Raw genomic sequence first — 19,848 nt, 5'->3', positions numbered from 1 at the left:
CTCACAATGTTGTTGTTAATGTGTATATTTCTTGATTCTGTTCCCTTTACTCAATATTAGTTCTTGTAATTCATTTCATGCTTCTCTAGAGTATGGGCATTAATGGTTTCTTATAGAACAACATTCCATAATATTCATGTACCATAATTTCTTCAGCCATTCCCCAATTGATGGGCATCCCCTCAGTTTCCATTTCTTTACCACTATAAAAAGAGCTTCTGTGAATATTTTGAAATATTTTTGACTTTTCCCATTTTTATGACTTCTTCTGGAAGTAATAAATTGGAATTTCTGGGTCATAGGGTATGAACAGCTTTATTGCTCTTTCGGAATAGTTCCATATTGCTCTCCAGAATGGTTGGATCCATTTAAAATTCCAGTGCATCAATGATCCAATCCTGCCAAAACTTCTCCAGTATTGATCATTTTCCCTGTTTGTCCTTTTAGTCAATCTGATAGGAGTGAGGTGATACCTCATAGTTGTTTTTAATTTGCATTTCTCTAATCAATAAATATTTGGAGCATTTTTTCATATGACTGCGAATTAAAGCTATAGCTTTAATTTCTTCATTTGAAAAGCATCTATTCTTATCCTTTGACCATTTGTCAGTTGCGGAATGACTTGTAACCATATAAATTTGATATAGCTCTCTCTATATTTTAGCCATGAGACCTTTATCAGAATTCCTAGTTGTGAAGATTGTTTCCCAGCTTTCTGCTTTCCTTCTAATTTTTGAAGCATTGATTTTATTAGTGCAACCTTTTTAATTTAATATAATCAAAATCATTCATTTTGCAATTTAAAATGTACTCTAATTCTGATCCCTTTCTATAGATCTGATAGAGTTTTTCTTGGTCTATTAATTTATATATGACATCACCCTTTATGTCTAAATTCTGCACCCATTTTGACATTTTGATATAGAGTGTGAGATGTGGGTCTATGTCTATTTTTTGCCATACTATTTTCCAAATTTCCCAACAATTTTTGTCAAATAGTGGGTTCTCATCACAGAAACAGGTATCTTTGGGTTTGTCAAACATTAGATTGCTGCATTTACTGTGGTTTCTTTCATACCTATCCTAATCCACTGATCCATTATTCTATTTTTCTTAACCAGTATCAGGGAGTTTTGATGACTGCCACTTTATAGTATAATTTTAGATCTGGTAGAACCAGACCACCTAACTGTACATCTTTTTTTTCATTAGTTCCCTTGCTATTCTTGACCTTTTGTTGTTCCAGGTGAATTTTGTTACTATTTTTTCTAGTTTGGTAAAGTAGTTATTTGAGAGTTTGATTGATATGGCACTGAACAAGTAATTTAATTTGGAAAGAATTGTCATTTTTATAATATTAGCTTGACCTAACCATGAGCAATTGACATTTTTCCAATTATTTAGATTGGATTTTGTTGGAATGAGAAGTGCTTTATAATTGTGTTCATACAGTTTCTGGATTTGTCCCAGGAGGTAAATTCCCAATTATTTAATGTTGTCTATAGGTACTTTTGTTTTTCAAGGCAGTGAGGCTAAATGACTTGCCCAAGGTCACACAGCTAGATATCTGTTAAGTGTCTGAGGCCAGATTGGAACTTAGATTCTCCTGACTCCAGGGCCAGTGCTCTATCCACTGTGCAACCCAGCTGCCCCATAGTTAATTTAAATGAAATTTCTTTTTCTATTTCTTGCTCTTGGGTTTTGTTGTTCATATAGAGAAATAATGATAATTTATGAAGGTTTATTTTATACCCCGCTACTTTGCTGAATTTGTTAATTGTCTCAAGGAGTTTTTTAGATGATTTTCTCAGGTACTCCAAGTATACCATTTTATTATCTGCAAAGAATGAAAACTTTGCTTCCTCATTGCCAATTCAGATTCCTTAAATTTCTTTTCCTTCTCTTATTGCTAAAGCTTCTTTCCTATTTTCATCCACATTTTCCTTTACTGGAAACTGAATTTTACTTAATAATGAAGGGTCCAGGAAAGAATTAGAGATAGATAAGTATAAAACATAAGGTTAAGCAGAGAATGATAGGTATAACTCAGATATTAGGAATTTTCCCCAAATGCAGGATTGGAGTAGTGGTGACTAATTTGAGAAATTTTCATTTAATATTAGGTCCCTAAGTCAAAGAGAAAGAAACCAAGCAAACCTTAGCCTACATTAAATTGTCCCCTGCAGACTTAAATAGAGCTTTTTTTTTTCTTTTGGTAGAAATCTATTGCTTCCAGTTAGTTATATCCATATATAATGGATACATTATAGAGTAGATAATAATAGAAGACCTTTTTTTTCCCTCTGAGAATGGAAGGTGGGAATGACTGTGAATTTAGAGAAGTGGAGAAAAAAAAGTATTATATGTACATCAGAATAAGTTTAAAAGTACAGTTCTACCATAAAGTGTGGAAGGGAAGTATGATGTAAAAATATTGGAAATAAAGGAAGGAGTCGGGTTGTACTACAAATGTCAGAGCAGTTCATATTTGATGCTAATAGTGATAAGAAGACACTGGTTCAATTGAGTATTTAATGGTTGACATGGTTAGACTATATTTTAAGAAAACTATTTTGGCAGCTGTGTGGAGGAAGGATTGGAGTAGGGAGTGAGAAAGGAACTCCAGGTGAAAGGCTAATGCAAAGTCCAGGTGAAATGACTTCTGAGGGAAACTAGAGTTCTGACTGCATGAGTGACAAAATAGGAACATATCCACGAGATACTGTAGTGAATGAAGTGAGTTAAAATGAGGAATCAATGTTGGCATCAAGGTTTAAAAACTGTATGATTGGAAGTTTCATGCTTCCCATGAGTGAAGAAGAAAAGGTTTGGGAGAAGGGATAAACCATTCAATTTTTTCACATGTTGAGTATGGGATGCCATGGGGATATTTAATTCTAAATGTTAAAAAAAAGTAGATAGTGGTGAAGAACTAGATCTCAATCTGAATAGAATGTGCTAGATATTCAGGAATCAGTTTTATATGACTGATCATTGAAAACAGAGAAACTGATAAGATTTCTTAGTAGAAGAGTATGTAGAGAGAAAAGGAGAGAAGGGTAAGAACAAGACTTTAAATATATCCAAAGTGGATGTGACATGGATGAAGAAACAGCAATGTTTAAGGGATTGAAAAGGGTCATTTAGACAGATAACAGGAGAACCCAGAGGGAATAAATTAAGAGGACAGTGTATCAGCAGGAAGAAATGAGAGAGAGAGAGAGAGAGAGAGAGAGAGAGAGAGAGAATTGTGCCAGAAAATAGAGGAGACAATGTGATCAGTTGCATGTTCATGAGGAAGGGTTGGCCTTGCAAGAATATGGACCACATCTTGAACATAAAGGAGGAAACAATAGGAAAGGCTAAAGATGAAGAGAAAAGGAGTAGAAGTAGCTCTCTTTAAATGACCTCCTTTTTAAAGTAAAATATCAGGCAATTTCCATAGCTGAGGAATAGAAGGATGAATATGACAGGAGTGAAGAGAGAAAAGAAAGTTTAGAACAGAAGTTTCAGTCATTGAGATAGTCAATTTGGGAGGAGTAGCAGGATTGATTGTTACCATGAGAAATCAGTTTGGATTGGATTGTTAAAAATGTAGCAGACCCAGTTAGTCCAATTTCAAGATTTCTATAGTTATTTGTAGCAACATGTGTGTAGGAGGGAAAGCATTAAATATTGTAGATAAACCAAGATTGGGATTTGGTGATAATTTTCAGTGATTGGATTTTAGGAAGAGAAGACTGTAGCCAGAATGGTTACATTCTGGTGGCCTGGATGAATACAGAGAGGAGAAGAGATTGAAAACCTTAGTGAGGATGAAGAATAGGATAGGTGGTTTTGGAGAGGTATGACAGAGAAAATGATGGAAAGATAAAATATTAATAGAAAATTTTGAGTTCCTCTCTAATAACTGGAATCACTACTTTATTTGGCCCATTTTTTATTTCTATGTGGAGACGCATGATCCAGAACCAAATGCAACTTTTTATTCTGCCATCTTGTAAGGTCTTACAGATATATTCATTTTTTTGTGCAAATAGGCAAAATAGATACCAGATAAAACAGACATTTATGCTTCTTAAACTCGGCACAATCATCAATTCTTCTTTCCATGGTGATGTTCTTTGACCCTTTGTCATCTTCTCAGCAAAAGACTGAGACTAAATCCTGTAGATTTCCAAGAAGAGAATGATGTAATTGTACCCTTTACTTACTGTGTCCTCTAAACTACTCTTTTGTGATTCATGTAGAGTAATGATGAGAATGCTTCAGAAGTTTTTTTATTTTTATTTTATTTTTATTGATGTTTTACCTTACAAACACATGTTATGAAAGTTTTTTTTTAATATTCATCCATATGCCTATGTATATTTCTGAGTTACAAAATTTCCCTCCACCCTCCCTTTCCACCCCCCTCCCCTCAGTGACAAACAGTCAGGTTAACATTGTAATTACACATAATGCTTCAGAAGTTAATACAAACTAGACTTTAGTCCCAGGAGTAGAATTAGATGTAAATATTTGGGAAAGTCTATCTAGAAGGGTATGTATATCTAGTCTATCTAGACACTTTTCTTATAAAGTAATCATTAAATAATAGTTTTCAGCTGTTCAGATTATTCTTCTTTTGAGGAGTCCTATCAAATAAGTAGAACTTTTTGGAATTATTAAATATGTTTTAGACCTAGGATTAAAGTAGACAGATCTAAGAGTTCTTAGGACTTTCTAATCCACCTGACTTTGCATTTTAGAGTTGAGAAAATTGCTTTAGAGAAGTATAGTAATTTTGACTAGGGCAACAGACTTAGTGTCAGAGGTGAAATTTGAAGCCAGTTTCTCTGATTCCAAAGCCAATACCTTTCCCACTATATTTAGCAATCAAGATTGAATACCTACTGGGTGACATAATCTGAGCACTGGGCACCATGCTGATGACTGATAAATAATTGTTACTTGTGAAATCATGAAGAATTAATAAAAACAATATGCTGCATCTCAAACAATTTTTGCTCACCAAACAATTCTAATAACAATTAACTAATTCTGGTTTAATATTTTTTTTCACCTTAATGTCAAGAGGTAATTGATCTTCTTATAGTTCAGATAGATAAATGTAAAAGACTGCTTTTAGTTTCAAGAATTTAATAATTCAAGATAAAAGCATGAGTTTATATAATACCAGGTTACATTTTAGATTACTCAAAAATCAATAAAGCAGATTGCCCAATAAATCAGCAAATAAGAAATAATTTAAATGTCTGATAAATAAATAATTGTGACAATAAAAATTAAGTATGATAATAATGAAAACAAATATAGAAGCTTATAGTGAATTGAATGCTAAACTTGGAGTCAGACAGAACTATGGTCAAGAATTTAATACTCAGATGTTTAATAATATGACACATATTAGCATTGTGCCTATGAGTAAATCTCTTAATCTTAATGATCTAGCCAAAATTTGGGACTGTAAATTATAGAGGAGTTGCTGGGCTACAAAAGTAGAATTCCTGGAGTTCTGTATTAATGAAGAAAATACAGGTTCCAACTGAAATATAGGAAGCTAAACAAAAATGATAGTTGATAGTTACATAGCACTCTAAGATTTGTAAATCAATTTTTACATATTTTGTCATGTTATTTCATCATATCCAAAATACTGCGTTCAAGTCTGAGAATCATAAAATCAGACATCTAGAGGAAAACTGCCAGCAAGCTGAAGAACCTGGAAATGGAATAAATCAATAATATAAGGAACAGTTTAGAAAAGATATTTAGTAGAAAAATGATAACTATCTTTGAATATTTTCATGCTTGTGATAAAAAAAGAGGTTATTTTATGTTTCTTCCAATAGAGTTTTTATTAAATAATATTTTGGAATCATCACCAGTAAGACAAATTTTAATCTATATTTTTGTGCCCAAAAAGTTGTAGGATGAAAATGCTATAATTTATTCAGACAATTCCATGGAAAGGAAATTGTTTCCTAGTTTTGCAGGAAATTATGGAAGTTGAATTGCATATATCAGGGGACTCCAAATTTATTTGCTCAATACTCTAAGTTCTAAAAATTGCTGCATCATATTAACATATATACTTTTATAGCCAGAGAAAGTCCTATACATAATAATTTTTCTCTTCTTGACAGGATGCAATTTATATTTTTTCTATTTCTATTTTATTTCTTAAAAGGGAAATATATGGGAGCAGATTTTACGCATACCCTTCATCCTGGAAATCATTAATGCTGTCCCCTTCATCATTTCAGTAAGTCCACCAAAAGAAAGAAAAACTGCATGCCATTTGAGTTTAATTGAGGCTTTAAGGATAACAGTTGGTAATAAATAAGTCTAATATTTTGGATGACTGGATACCATGCTTGCATCAATAGAGAAAAATAGAATGAAATACATCAACTGGATAGATTCTGTGATTAAATAAAAACTAATAGAGATCCTGTCTACAGTTGCAGAATAAAGTACTATAAAAAGAGAGCCCTTCATATGGTTGGCCCATATTCATCCCCCTTTAAAGTTTATATATTCACAAAAACTGCTTCTTAAATATCTAATTCTCCAATGACAGAACAGAAATTGTATTTATTTAAGAATATTGTGTAGAAATGAAAGGATGATTATATGAGTATAAGATAATTTTTCTTATATAATTTATGCATTAAAATCATCTTGATTTATGCATTTTTGGTTGTTCAACATAACTTACTGAACCTAATTCTCTCTCCAGAACAGAGGCTGCCAGGAAATTGCCAGACATTCTTCGCTACATTTAGGTTTATCCATGAATTTACAGCTAGTACTTTCCAATGTGCAAAAGGGAATTTCAGCTTAAATGAACTGTTGCCTCTTTATAAAAATGACTTGTGAATTCAGGGTTTATAGTAGTTAATATGAGGTATTATGTTTTTTTCTTCTTCTTCTTTCAATCATGACCTAAACTGAACTAAGCTACATGACTATTTATGGATATAAAACTCCTAAGCAACTTTTCCAACTGTTGCTCAAATCTGATATTTTTCATTTTGAATAACTAATATAAGCAAAACAGTTGGAGTTTTATTAAATAAAATAAATGACCTAGATGTAAAATTGTATAATACATGATCTTTCAAAATATCTGAAGGATAAACTCACTGGGGGCTTTGTCCTGTCCCATTTCCTAATACTACTTTTTAAAAAAAATATCCACTGTTTATCTAGCTTTCTACTAAGAAAACTTGAAAGAACAATGCTTAATTAAGCTTCATTATTTATTGGAATGTACTTCTATTCTCTTCTACTTTATATTTCCCTAAGAGATGTTAATGTCTTCAAAAACCAATTGTACTAGTCTTTTATCTCTTCATTATTACTCTCAAATAAAAATCCTTCATTTTTCCCCTACAGTAGAGAATATTTGATGTTGATTTCAAATTCTTGCAGATCTTCCATTAATACAACTTTTTTAATCTTAGTTTTATAGTCATTGAAATAGAGTTTCATTCTAATTGATGTCTCATTTTTTTCTGTCAAAAAAGGTTTTAGTTTTAATTTATTTTCCAGATATTCTGGCCTTCCTTAAGAAATCTATTCATCCCTGTCTTTCTAAATTGTTGGCTTGCCAAACATGCTTTGGAAAATATGATTGTAAGTACAAAGTTAAACTGAATTTGTGATTTAAAAATATGCATTTTTTCAGATTTGCTACTATTCTGATTAACACAAGTAGATTATAATATTAGCACCTTTTTAACTGTTTTATTAGTTGTTCTTTTTGTTTTTCCCATACAACCATAAATAATTAATGGATGTCATATTCTTTCAATTAAAAATAATAATCAATGATTTTATATCATAGTGAGACAGCTTTTTATGTCTTCCATTATGTACAAATTATTTTACAAAATAAAAGAAAATTAGTATTTTGAATATTTAAAAAAAAGAATAATTTGAAAAGAAAGAGTGTTTGATATTAAAATGTCCTTGTCCAGTAACTTTGAAATTTTTTTTCTCCATTCTGGCCATCTAGGGCTAAACTGTTTCTATAATTTCAAACCATTAAGTTTCTGCTGTTTGCAACTGCATTCACTCTAACCCAACTCCTATTGTTAGCAAACACAATAAAATTACAATCTGGAAAAATACAAAAAAGTTCAAATGATCTTATAAGCTACTGACCCAATGATCAATTGTCCTTTTGGCTCATATAAAATTACTAACACACTCAAAAACATGTTCTGATAAACTAGTAGGGAAATGATGATGAAGAACATTACATTTATATAGGACTTTTGAGGGTTATAATATATTTTTTTCTCACAATACACCCATTTCAAAGATGAGGAATTTGAGTCTGGGAGCAATGCAGTGACTTATGCAGTTATACAGATATTAAATTGAAGAGCCTTCTCAGTTGCTCCAGGCTTTTATATCCAAGACCCAGAAAACAAGCTACTAGATTGGTATTTGTAGGAGGTATGTGGTACCTCTGTTCATAGGTAGTAATATATTTCTTGAATTTTGTAAAGGAGTAAATGATCCTATGGAGAAAGTCAAACTTCTTTCAAAGGCTCTGATTTGTTACCCATTCTATTTAGGACAGACAATGTATGACCCCAAATAGATGTGAATATTATTACAGCTATTGGAACTTTGAGTCATAGAAGGAATAATCAGAGGGAAAAGAGGGAAATGTGAAACAATAAGAAATGGTGAATTAGAATATGGTGAAGATTAATTTTACAGTAGCCTTTTTTGCATAAATTGTACCTAAATAGAGGGTGTAGGATAATATCCAAGAAATATATAAAAATAATTAGATAAGTACATTTTTAATTTTTTTTATTTTAAAAATTTTAAGCAGTTAATCTTTGGTAGCTTGAAAAAGCAAATGAAATTTCTAGGTGTCATGCAGGTCATTAATAGGTGATATCCACCATGAATTTTTATGTGAGAAACAAATAAGAAAATCATGGACAAGGCTACATTGCAAAATAAAATCTTGTGGGGGAAGATAAACATGTTTCTGACATAGCCTAACAAGTGTGTTCTGACACAAGTTTTGGCTGTCAAAACATTTTGGAGTACATTTGGGTTTTTATAAGTGAGCAAATGTTTTTAAAAAAATTCTATCCTGCAGTCGAGTCTCAAGTAAGCTCTTAGCCAATGATTAAGTAATCTAATCGGGGAGTTACTGACTGGAATATTTTGCAGGGCCATTTGGCTGTCTTTTTACTTGTCAAAAGGGAAATATTTGTTTCACTAAATACAGATTATATAAATTACATTTGAAACAAAATAACCTTCTGACAACTCATATTACAAATAGTTACTTGGGAAAGTTAAATAAATGAGAAAATAACCCACTGATTCAAATTAAAATGGAGAAAGAGTTGATGTAATACAGGCAATGTTCATTTACGCCTGAATAATCCATTTCGGAAATATTTTTGCCCTTAGCTTCTCCCTCCTCAGAATGATCTTAGTCCCTTTTTCTGTTCATTAGCCTCTCCCCCAGAAGGAAAGCAGAGTAAGGCTAAAAAAATGTAGCTAAGGGTTTTCTTTAAAATGGAGGTCTGATGGAGAAAAAGATTAAATTTATACTTAAAATGATGTATTAAAATGATTAATGAATTTCTATTTGACAGGTTATTAACATAATACAAAATTAAACTTGATTGTATATTTTCATGCTGTTATCTCTCCCTTCCTTTGGATTCTTGGTCTCTAATTTTTTAAAATTTTATTTATTTAAGGCAATGGGGTTAAGTGGCTTGCCAAGGTCAAACGGCTAGGCAATTTTTAAGTGTCTGAGGCGACATTTAAACTCAGGTCCTCCTGACTTCAGGGTAGGTACTTTATCCACTGTGCCACCTAGTTGTCCCTGGTCTGTTTTTTTTGAAGAAAGACTTACCATCAACATTTGTCCAAGAAGAAGCTATGATTCCCCAAGGTTAAGCAAAGAAGTGTTGAAGGACTTAGGAAGATCAGAATTATAAACCTTCAAACAAGATTTTGATGATTGCATCAATGAATTCTTCATTCAACTGGAATGACCTTTGGTCAGCTACTGCACCCTTTCCTGGAATGATAATTAATCTAAATATGAAATGTGAGAAGCCACAGAGCATAGCCAATTAAGAAACTTATATTTAAAAAAAATGGCCTCTGATGCTTCCTGAATGTGTAACCCTAAGCAAATCAATTAGCCTGTCAGGGGACCCCTTCAGACTGCAATCTGCAGAACAGTTGTAGAGAGATAGTTCCCTATAGTGAAAATCCAAGGTCTAGGTCAAATTATGATTATAATAATAGAGAGAAAAAAAAAGTAGAGATACAGAGATATTAAACAAGTTTTTAAATAATGTGTTCGTGTGTGTGTGTGTGTGTGTGTGTGTGTGTGTAGTAAATTATTTGTCTTTGCTTTTACTTTAGAATGATCTTCATAGAGCCATTCAGCGGACACAATCAGCAATGTTTAACCAAGTTTTGATTTTAATATCCACATTACTTTGTCTTATCTTCACCTGGTAAGATAAAAACAGTTTTTATTTGCTTTTTTCAACTTGATGATGAGTCATTTATAATATACATGTTGATTTTTTTTCTGGAAGATAATGAAGTTTTTGAAATCAATGTTTAATTAATAGTTGGCTTAAAAGAGCATTAGTAATTGATATTTGTTCTGGAATGAATATTATGAAAGGAAGCAAATGCTATATAGAAATAAAACTATTTTGCAGGTTTTGCTTGTTTTTAACTTTCAAAGAGGACAAAGAAACAACTGTCTCATATAGAATATAAATTATATCTCAGACATTTTGCCAGATGTGTGCATTATTTATCTTTTTTGTCAGAAAGAATAGTCTACTTTAGTAAAGATGGAGTGGGAAAAGAACAGAGGCTTGGTTTGACATCTGAAAGCTCTGAATTCCAGTCTTGCCTTTTGCTATTCTTGCTTTGTGGCCATGAATAAGTCACTTAACTTCTCAGTGAAGTGACCCATGCAACTGTCTAAGAGTATAAATTGTCTAAAAATTGCTAATCTATAGTATTTACACATGGAAATCTCCCTAAAGAAATGAAATGAAATATGCATATAACCAAATTCATCCCAAATAAAAAAAAACCTATTAATTTATTTAGGAAAGCAAAGAATGTCAATCTCTCACTAATTTTGTGTTTTTTTCTTAAAAATGATTATGTGCAACAAAATTGACCAGTGTGAGCATGAAGATTACTATTTTACTGCTTGTGCTTTTTAAATGTAGCAAATAACTCCATAGTAGGGGAAGGGGGAAAGGAGAAGGAAACAACTTTTCTTTAGAGTCAATCATGTGCCAACACTATGCTAAGAAGCTCTTTAGGGATATCTTATCTGATCTTTACAAAATAAAATGGAATCTGGAAATTATTTAGTTTATCAATGTTAACTGGTAGAAACAATGTTTTGGTTTGTTATCCTCCTTGTGACTATTAGCATCTGTCAAATTAATTAAGCAATTATTTTTCTTACTGCCCAATCTTCTCTGTGTTCTATTTGAACCTAACTCAAGATATCTGAGATAAAAGAATATCTTTAGAAGGTATCCATAAACCAAAAACTATGTCTTCTTTCTGAATTTTGAAAATGCTTATTCTGCTCCTTGGTTTTGAGTGTTGTGTTTTCCTTTAAAGCTAATGAAAAATGAAATATATTCAAAAACTCTTTTTCACTATTTTATTGAAAACTACGTGATATAAATATTACAAGCCATTTTTGACGCAGCAGGTGGACATTCTTTGAACATTTAAAGAAGAAGGATCCTGCACCTTTTTTTCTTAGTTTTTAAAGCATAAAAATATCCAAAAAGAAAACTGTCATTTCAGGTTTTTGTCACTAATGCCACTTGATCTATGATGATGCTTCCATGCAGTCCTAAGCATGGAATAAAACCAAACACTAACTCATCAGGGCCAAGATTAATCTAGAACTTTGTTTTATTTTAGAATGAAAAGCTATATCTACCAACAGTTCAAGGAATCATAGGTTGATGTTCCTATATGAAATTGCATATTGCATTTGTAGGCATCTGCTACTCTGACTACTGAAAACAAAACAAAAGAAAAAATTCCAGAAAGTGAGATGGCCACTGATAATTGTGTCTGTTTTAAAGCAATCCCAGATACAGGCAAACTCATTATTTATCTCTGTGTTCTGACCTGAAATTGAGTTTACTAGGAAAAAATTAGACGAAAAAAGTAAAAACATAATTGCAATATATGGGATAGATTTTTTTGTATGAATAGGTCTTAATAAAACTCAGAATTAATTTAAAATATTGATAATTAATGAATACTTAGATAATTCTTAAAAGATATAGATACATTTTTAGGTCCAAATATCTCCTCAGAAAACTTGAATTCTGCATCTTTAGGTTTCTCCAGTGAAATAACTGACTTCCAGTCTCATGTCTCTAGTTGCCAATTGTCTATCTCAGACAGGATATCTGATAGAAATCTTAAATTACTATATTCAAAACATCTCATTATCTTTTCTCCCAAATTATCCCCTCTTCCTAAATTCTCTGTCACCATTGATTGTATCATTGTTTTATTTATCTACACTTCCAGTCTTAGTGTCATTCTCCATTCCTCATACTCACTCACTGCCATATATTTCATCTGTGGCCGAGTCCATCATTATTTCCTTTACAACATTTTCCTTATATTTCTCCTTCTCCCTGCTGATTCAGCCACCACTCTGGTAGAGGCCATCACTTCACTTCAAGTCTATTGTAGCAGGTCATTTGTTGTTGAGCAACTTGCCTCAAAATCCTCTGAAGTTTATACTTTAGTTAAATTCCAAAATTATTTTCCTAAAGTGCAAGTCTGATCATATTACAATGTCCTCCCTCACTGTAAACACCATTGGTTCCCTATTACCTCCAGGATTATAAAGAATTCTCTTTTTTGACTTTTTTGGACAACTGACCCTTTCTTACCTATCTTCCATTTAATGTACATCTAATCTAGTGTCCCTGGCTGCCTTACTCTCTTCCTCAAGAATGTCCCTTCATCTTCCAGTTCCATCTACTTTTCAATCCCTCTATCCCTTTTCTGGACTCTTCTCCCTTGTCTTTTCCTCCTAGCTTCCCTAGTTTCCTTAAAGATTCAACTTCATGGTACCTTCTGCAAGATGTCTTTCCCAGTGTCTTCACTTACCTTCTCAGCCCTCTTCTAACCCCCAAGTTATCTTGTATATACTTTATGTATTAGTTGCTTGCAGGTATTCCCCTACTCCCATTAGATTGTGAACTACTTGAGTACAGGAATTTTGTCTTTGTTTTCCTATTTTGTCTTTGTATCCTCAGTCTGGCAGAAAACATTTATGAATCATTGCTAGATAGTATGCATAGCACTGGGGATTCAAAGGAAGGAAAAACAGTGTCTGCTAGCAAAGATTTCATAATCTAATTGGGGAAGGGGGGTGTGTATAGACAACTACAGAGAGGTACCTAATAAATTCTTATTGTTTAAAATGTAAAATAGGAAATACATAACTATTAAAATGTGAATTTTCTTATTAAAAGTAAGTATTGTATAACTATATATCATTAATTGTAAAAAGCAACTGATACAATGACTTAAAAATAAAGGATTCTAGAACAGAAACATTCCTAGAGAATATTTACTTAATTTTACTCTAATTGAATCAATAGATGTGGTACTGTTTCAGGAGTCTCCAGTGATTTTTGAACTGAAAAGGCCCTCATTGGGTATATGGTGGAGAGAAGGTATAGGGGACATAAAAAGTCTAGGCTTAATAACTATCTTCAAATATCTGAAAGTGCAGGAGATAATCAGCTTTCTCTGTTGGTCCTAAGGGGCCAAACCAAAGTAAATAGCTGGAATTAGAGAGGTAGATTTATACTTGATATAAGCAAAAATTCATTTATAATTAAATTATCTCAAAGGGAAATGATCTTTCTCAAGAGGAAACAGTTGCCCTTTCATTAGAGATCTACATTCAAAGGCTGCATGACCACTTCTCTGAAAAATTTAAAAGGGATTCCTATTCAAATATTGGTTGAACTCAATGGCCTTTGAAATCCTTTTCACTCTAAGATTCTGTGATTCTACATTTAGAAACTAGTAAAATTGATATTTCTGGGTCTCATTCCACCAGCTGTAAAATTAGCATACCATTTGTAAGCATAACATTTTGTTCTTTATTTTTAAGTATTTGCCCTTAGCTACTGATTGTAGAAGTTACTGAAGGATGGTTATTAGCATGCAAAATACTCTATTGTTCATGAATTCTAGGTTTTTCTGATTCAGCTGCCAAGCAAATAGCCCTTTGTAAATGGATATAGTAAAAAGATATTCTTTCTGTGATTAAAAAAGAGGCATGTCATAGTTCTTTTTCCATATTGTGGAAATAGTTATGGTCACAGAATAGAAGTAAATTTCCATAGAATTTGCATTTCCACTATCTTCATTGATTATTAATATTAAAAAATCAACAAGGTAAAACAAAGTTCAAACTTAAAACAAAAAAACTCAAAAAGTGTTTAGAATCCTTGAAACAATAACAAGTTTCCCTTGAAATCTCCAATCTAAACAAAGCTAGGTGATTCAGTGGATAGAGCACTGCTCTTGGGATCAGGAGGACAGAATGCAACTGACACTTACTAGCTGGGTGATCTTGAGCAAGTCATTTAAATCCTGCATCCAGGGCCATCTCTAGACTTCCTGGTCCATATCTGTCCACTGGACTAAGATGGCTCTGGAGGAGAAAGTGAGGTTGGCGACTTAGCATAGCACTCCCTCACTCATGCAGTTCATGTGCTTCTCATGACATCACCTCCCTGATGTCATGATCTTCTTCAAGAATGAAGAACAAAATACTATCATCATCATAATTATCATCCTCATCCATCATCATCATCACCTAATTCCTTCTAATGGAAACTTTTCAACATCTTAGTTATCCTCCTCTAGATGCTCTCCATATTATCAATGATCTTTGTAAAACTGTGAGACTCAGAATTGAAAACAATACTCTGTTATGGAGTCCCACTAGGGAAAAGTTCAATCGGGCTATCTTAAGCTTCTTAATTCCTGAATATGATATTTTTTTCTTAATAAAGATTAGGATAATGTTAGCTTTTTTGCTGCAATATCAGTAAATGCTCTCATCAATATTTGGCTCCCTTTCATATTTTACTTGAATTCTTATAACTTGTATGTAGTTGGCATATAAAAATATTTATTGAATTGAATATCACACTGACTCATATTGAGTTTTTAGTATAATCAGAATTGTTGAAAATAAAATGGGTTCTCAAAGAAGATAATGGGTTCTCTTCTTTTTCAACTTGTTCTTATATTTATTTTTATGATTACTAAATCTCTGATTATATTATCTTTATATAATTAACTTTCCTTGTGACAAAAATATTAAAAAACATGCAACAAAATATATCAAAATATTAACAGATTGTGACAATATATATTTTATTCTTCATTTGTTGTCCCCTATTATGTCAAAGGAGAGAGAGAAGTAAATTTTCTCATCTCTTTGGGGACAAGAAAAAGCATTTAGCTTATTACTGCAGCTTTTTAAAAAAATTAAATTATTTGATCACTGGGAATAAGATTTTCCTGGTTATAATTTTACTCTGTATATTTGGTATATTTACATCTGTCATTTCTTATTATACATTAATATTCTATAACATTAATAATTAATAAGTTAATATAACATTATTTAGTTATTCCCTAATCAAACTACTTCAGATGAGTTATCTTTCACTGGAGCTTTGATTCAGGCAGAGGTCAGGTGACCACTTCTTAGTAAAACACAGGGGGAATCTTTTTTTCAATTCAACATAGGGCTAGATAGCTATTAACATTTCTGTCAGCTCTGAAATTCTGGGATATGTGAGTAGGTTGTACCCAGGATGTAAAGACAATAGTACTACCAAAATTATTTTATATATTGAAAACAATTCCAATCAGAATGTCCTAAGCAGTTGTAGAATTGGATAAATTGTTGATACTTATGTGATGGAACAAATAGCCAATAATAATAAAGATGTATCATGAAGAAAAAGAAAAGGAAGACTTGCAATAACAGATCTCATTATAGAGTAAATATATTTTAAAAGACTGTTTAATTCATGTAAAGATAGAACATTTGATTAATAGGATAAAATAGATAATAAACTGCTTATATGTTAATATATTTTTATGATATTGGCCTACTTTTGGTAGAGTAATATACTATATTATAATTCACACATATATGCATACATTTGTATAATATATATATAGAGAGAGAGTATGAACAGATGATTATATATATTTGATATTGACCTATTGTTGATAGGATAATGTAATATATATGTATATATAAAATGTACATATGTTATATTTGCCTATTGTTCATGAGAAGAGTACTCTAAATTAATTTCCCGATCATAATAAATAGAGTTTTGCCAATCCATCTTTACTTTAGCTAGGTCCCCTTTTGAACCAGTGATCCACATTTAGGAGACAGCTGGCTTAGATTTTAGATTCAGTGTTTGACTGTGAAACAAAGCCAAGTACACTGGTGCAAATGGGATCAAACACATGACTTTGGCTTATTATACAATGTTCAGTGAATAGAAAAGAATAAAGTTGAAAAGATTTAATGATACATTCTAACCAACTGCTCTCTGGTAACAGATTCTTATAGTTAATACATCAGTTAAAAAATGGCTACAAATCCAATTATTCAGTGATCTGATAATTGCTGTTGCTTTTGTTTCCTTGTTTTCTATATTTTCATGACTATTTGAATGAATTTAGTTTTTCAGTATAATTATTATTTATGAATTTGTGATTTCTTTCATAAATCATTTCAAATATATATATTATATATATATACACACATATATATGTATATATGTATGTATGTATGTATGTATTTATTTATTTATTTTAGTCCAAATTTAGTACCTGAATAAATTCACCAATGTCCTGCTGGGGCAGAAACTAAATTCATCCATCTATTTTCTAAAAGTTTAGGCTACTTAGAAGTGATTAATGCTCCTTGTCCAAGTTTATTTGAGACTTTCTTGGTAGGTGTTCACTTATTAGTGAGCACTCGAAGTGGTTCATTGAAGGACTGTCATTAGTATGCAAAGAACTTGCTTCAGCTGTTAGGCAAGTAGCCCCTTGAGAACAGATACAGTGAAAAGATAAGTACTATTGATTGTAGCAGGCAGATTAATATATCATAATAGCATTTATCATCAATCCTTTGATGTTTGGCTCTCATTTTCTTATAATTTAATTTTATAAAAGTAGTGAATGACAGTCACAAAGAAACTTGAAATAGTTGCTATACACTGCTGACTAATCATATAAGACTAAACATATAATGTTTACTAAAGTAGAAATATGGACAATGAATTAGCTGGATAATATGTTTTGTCCTTAAACAATATTCCAATCAAAATTAGTTTTCTGATATATGATTTAATTTGAAAATAACTATATAGATCTAGCCTAAAGTTATTTCTGCTCATCTTCAGTGTTCTTTTTGACCAAACTTCTAGAGCTGAGTTGCCATTAATTCTCAGATTTATCTTTGGTGTGTCTTTCGCACACTAGGGAGTGATTCTTTCTACATTCTTTAGATGCATTTATTATCCTGGCAGTTTCCTAATAAGAAATTAGATGTGCCAGAAACTTACTTAAATCATTACATACTCCCTACTTCAGGGAACCGTTGAATTAATCATGCTATAGTGTTTCATTTCTTTAAGAAAAACCCATATATGTTATGAATGATAGCAGAGCTATTTCAGACAGAATTCTTTAATCTAAACTTGGAAAAGTGTAGTTTGCAAACTATCTTCATTTTGTGATCTGTGAATTAGAAACCCACAGGAACTTGTGCCTTAGATTATTTCTTGTCATATATTGGCTTAATTGAAGTGGGTCTACTTCAATTCTTCTTGGATCTGAGATTTTTGCCAAGGTAGATATTTCTATCACAGACTCAGTTAGCAATTGCTTTATGATAGCAAAATGAGCTGGAGAAGGAAATGTCAAACCACTCTAACATCTTTGCCAAGAGAACCCCACATGGGATTCAGAGAGTTGGACACAATTAAAATGACCCAACAACAGCAAGACTTGGTAGTGAATCTTCGAGAATTATTATTGCTTAAAACATTTTCTTTTTGAAACCAATCTGGTGATGAGATGCTCTCAAATAAGTTAACATTTATATTATAATAAATAACAATTATAATAGCATTTATAGGTTCATTAAGACTATTATATGATTTTATCTTTACAAAACCATTTAGAAATAAGTAGTATTATTCCCATTTTGCAGACAAAAAACTGAGGAAAGAACAGTTGAGTGACTTGAAATTTGAAAGTTGTCAATAACCCAGGATGAAAATGGTTCCAAGTTTGGTTGGGTTTACTCCATTGTTATTGCCCTTGGAAACTGGGATCACCTCAATGAACAAAATTGGGAAGCAATGTTTTTTGTTGTTTTTGTTTTTGTCCTGAAGCTCTTTGTATATTTATGATAAACTATGCAATAACTAGGCCCATAGTCTGTGAGAATCTCTATCAAAGTTTGGCTAGGAACATGAAAGGAAGTGCCTCAACTCTCTCTCTATATATATACACTGCTCCAAATTATTTCTCAATTCAGACTCTCATCACTGCCTTTTTTCTTTTCCTTAACCCTTCTTTAATTAAAATGCTCAAAGATTCTCAAAGGAAATGCTATTTTCACTATCATATCCATGTTACAGTTGTATTAGCTAACACCTTACACTTACTTCCTCACTGATCACTGTGATAAAATACATTGAAGTAAGAAAAATTTACTAAAACACTAATGGCACAAAAATTAGGGACCCCAGTTGGCAAAGACATTGGCATAATAGAGAAAGCAAAGTAGTTGAACCACCATGGGAATGGCCAAGAACAGACATGGTCACAGGGTACAGGAAGTATATTGTCATTGTCATCTCTGTTTGGTGTGCAGTTGTCTTGCTAAATGAAATTGAACAGAAAAAAATGTGAGAGGGCATTACAGGTATTCTGGGGAAAGTACAGGTAAAGGGGGATAGGCTAGCCTTTGTAATTCTGTAAAAGTCGAACTGTCAGGGATTCCTAAATTGGAAAAAAAATGAATAAAGCATATAAATTATCCTCACTACCACCAAAATTGTACTGAAAATTGATAAATTTTTCTCTAGTGAGAATATCATTACTCAAATGAAATGTACCTTTTAGTTGCCATCTAATTCATTGCCTTGTTTTATAGCTAAAGAAAATAAAGGGAGAAAGACTTTTGTGACTACATTAAAATCACACAGTAGTGGCTTTGGATTCTAGACTTATTTCTCCTGATTCACAGTCAGTGATATGTCTATCGCATTGCTGCTTCTAATCACAACTAAATTGTTTACACAGATTATCAGTTCGTGAACTTTTCCTGCATGGTAGAAGCAGAATTTTATCTTTGCAACATTTTAAAAGAGTTATAAATATGACAGGTAGATATTATGCCACAAATCTCTTGATATTTTCCAAATTATATTGCAAATCCTTACAGAGCAAAATAAAAAATGAAGAAGAATTCAATAGATACACCCTTCCTGAACAGTGTGTATTTAGATGGAGACAATTTGCACCATGTACCTTTCCTTTCCTTATTATTATAGAGTTTATAGATCTCCATTAAACAACTTTACCCAATTCTTATATATCAAGCAACAGTTATCTGACACACTCATCAAGGACAGGCTCTGGAACAAATTAGGTAGCATTAACATTGGCAGGAGTCTG

At 32.0% G+C, this 19,848-nt stretch overlaps 1 protein-coding gene across 2 annotated transcripts in view; it reads left to right on the top strand.

The window, feature by feature from the left end:
• KCNT2 (potassium sodium-activated channel subfamily T member 2) overlaps window positions 1-19,848 on the top strand; it is a 537,465-nt gene that overhangs the window by 202,903 nt on the left and 314,714 nt on the right. For both annotated transcript variants that reach the window (XM_074222275.1, XM_074222274.1), the window contains exons 6-8: window positions 6,194-6,268; window positions 7,561-7,644; window positions 10,432-10,526. In XM_074222275.1, coding sequence (XP_074078376.1) covers window positions 6,194-6,268; window positions 7,561-7,644; window positions 10,432-10,526 — 254 coding nt within the window. The remainder of the gene's footprint in view (window positions 1-6,193; window positions 6,269-7,560; window positions 7,645-10,431; window positions 10,527-19,848) is intronic.

The sequence above is a fragment of the Macrotis lagotis genome, chromosome 2, assembly GCF_037893015.1.
Source record: "Macrotis lagotis isolate mMagLag1 chromosome 2, bilby.v1.9.chrom.fasta, whole genome shotgun sequence".
Taxonomy (NCBI): Eukaryota; Metazoa; Chordata; class Mammalia; order Peramelemorphia; family Peramelidae; genus Macrotis; species Macrotis lagotis.
This window is presented reverse-complemented; position numbering and strand designations above follow the sequence as displayed.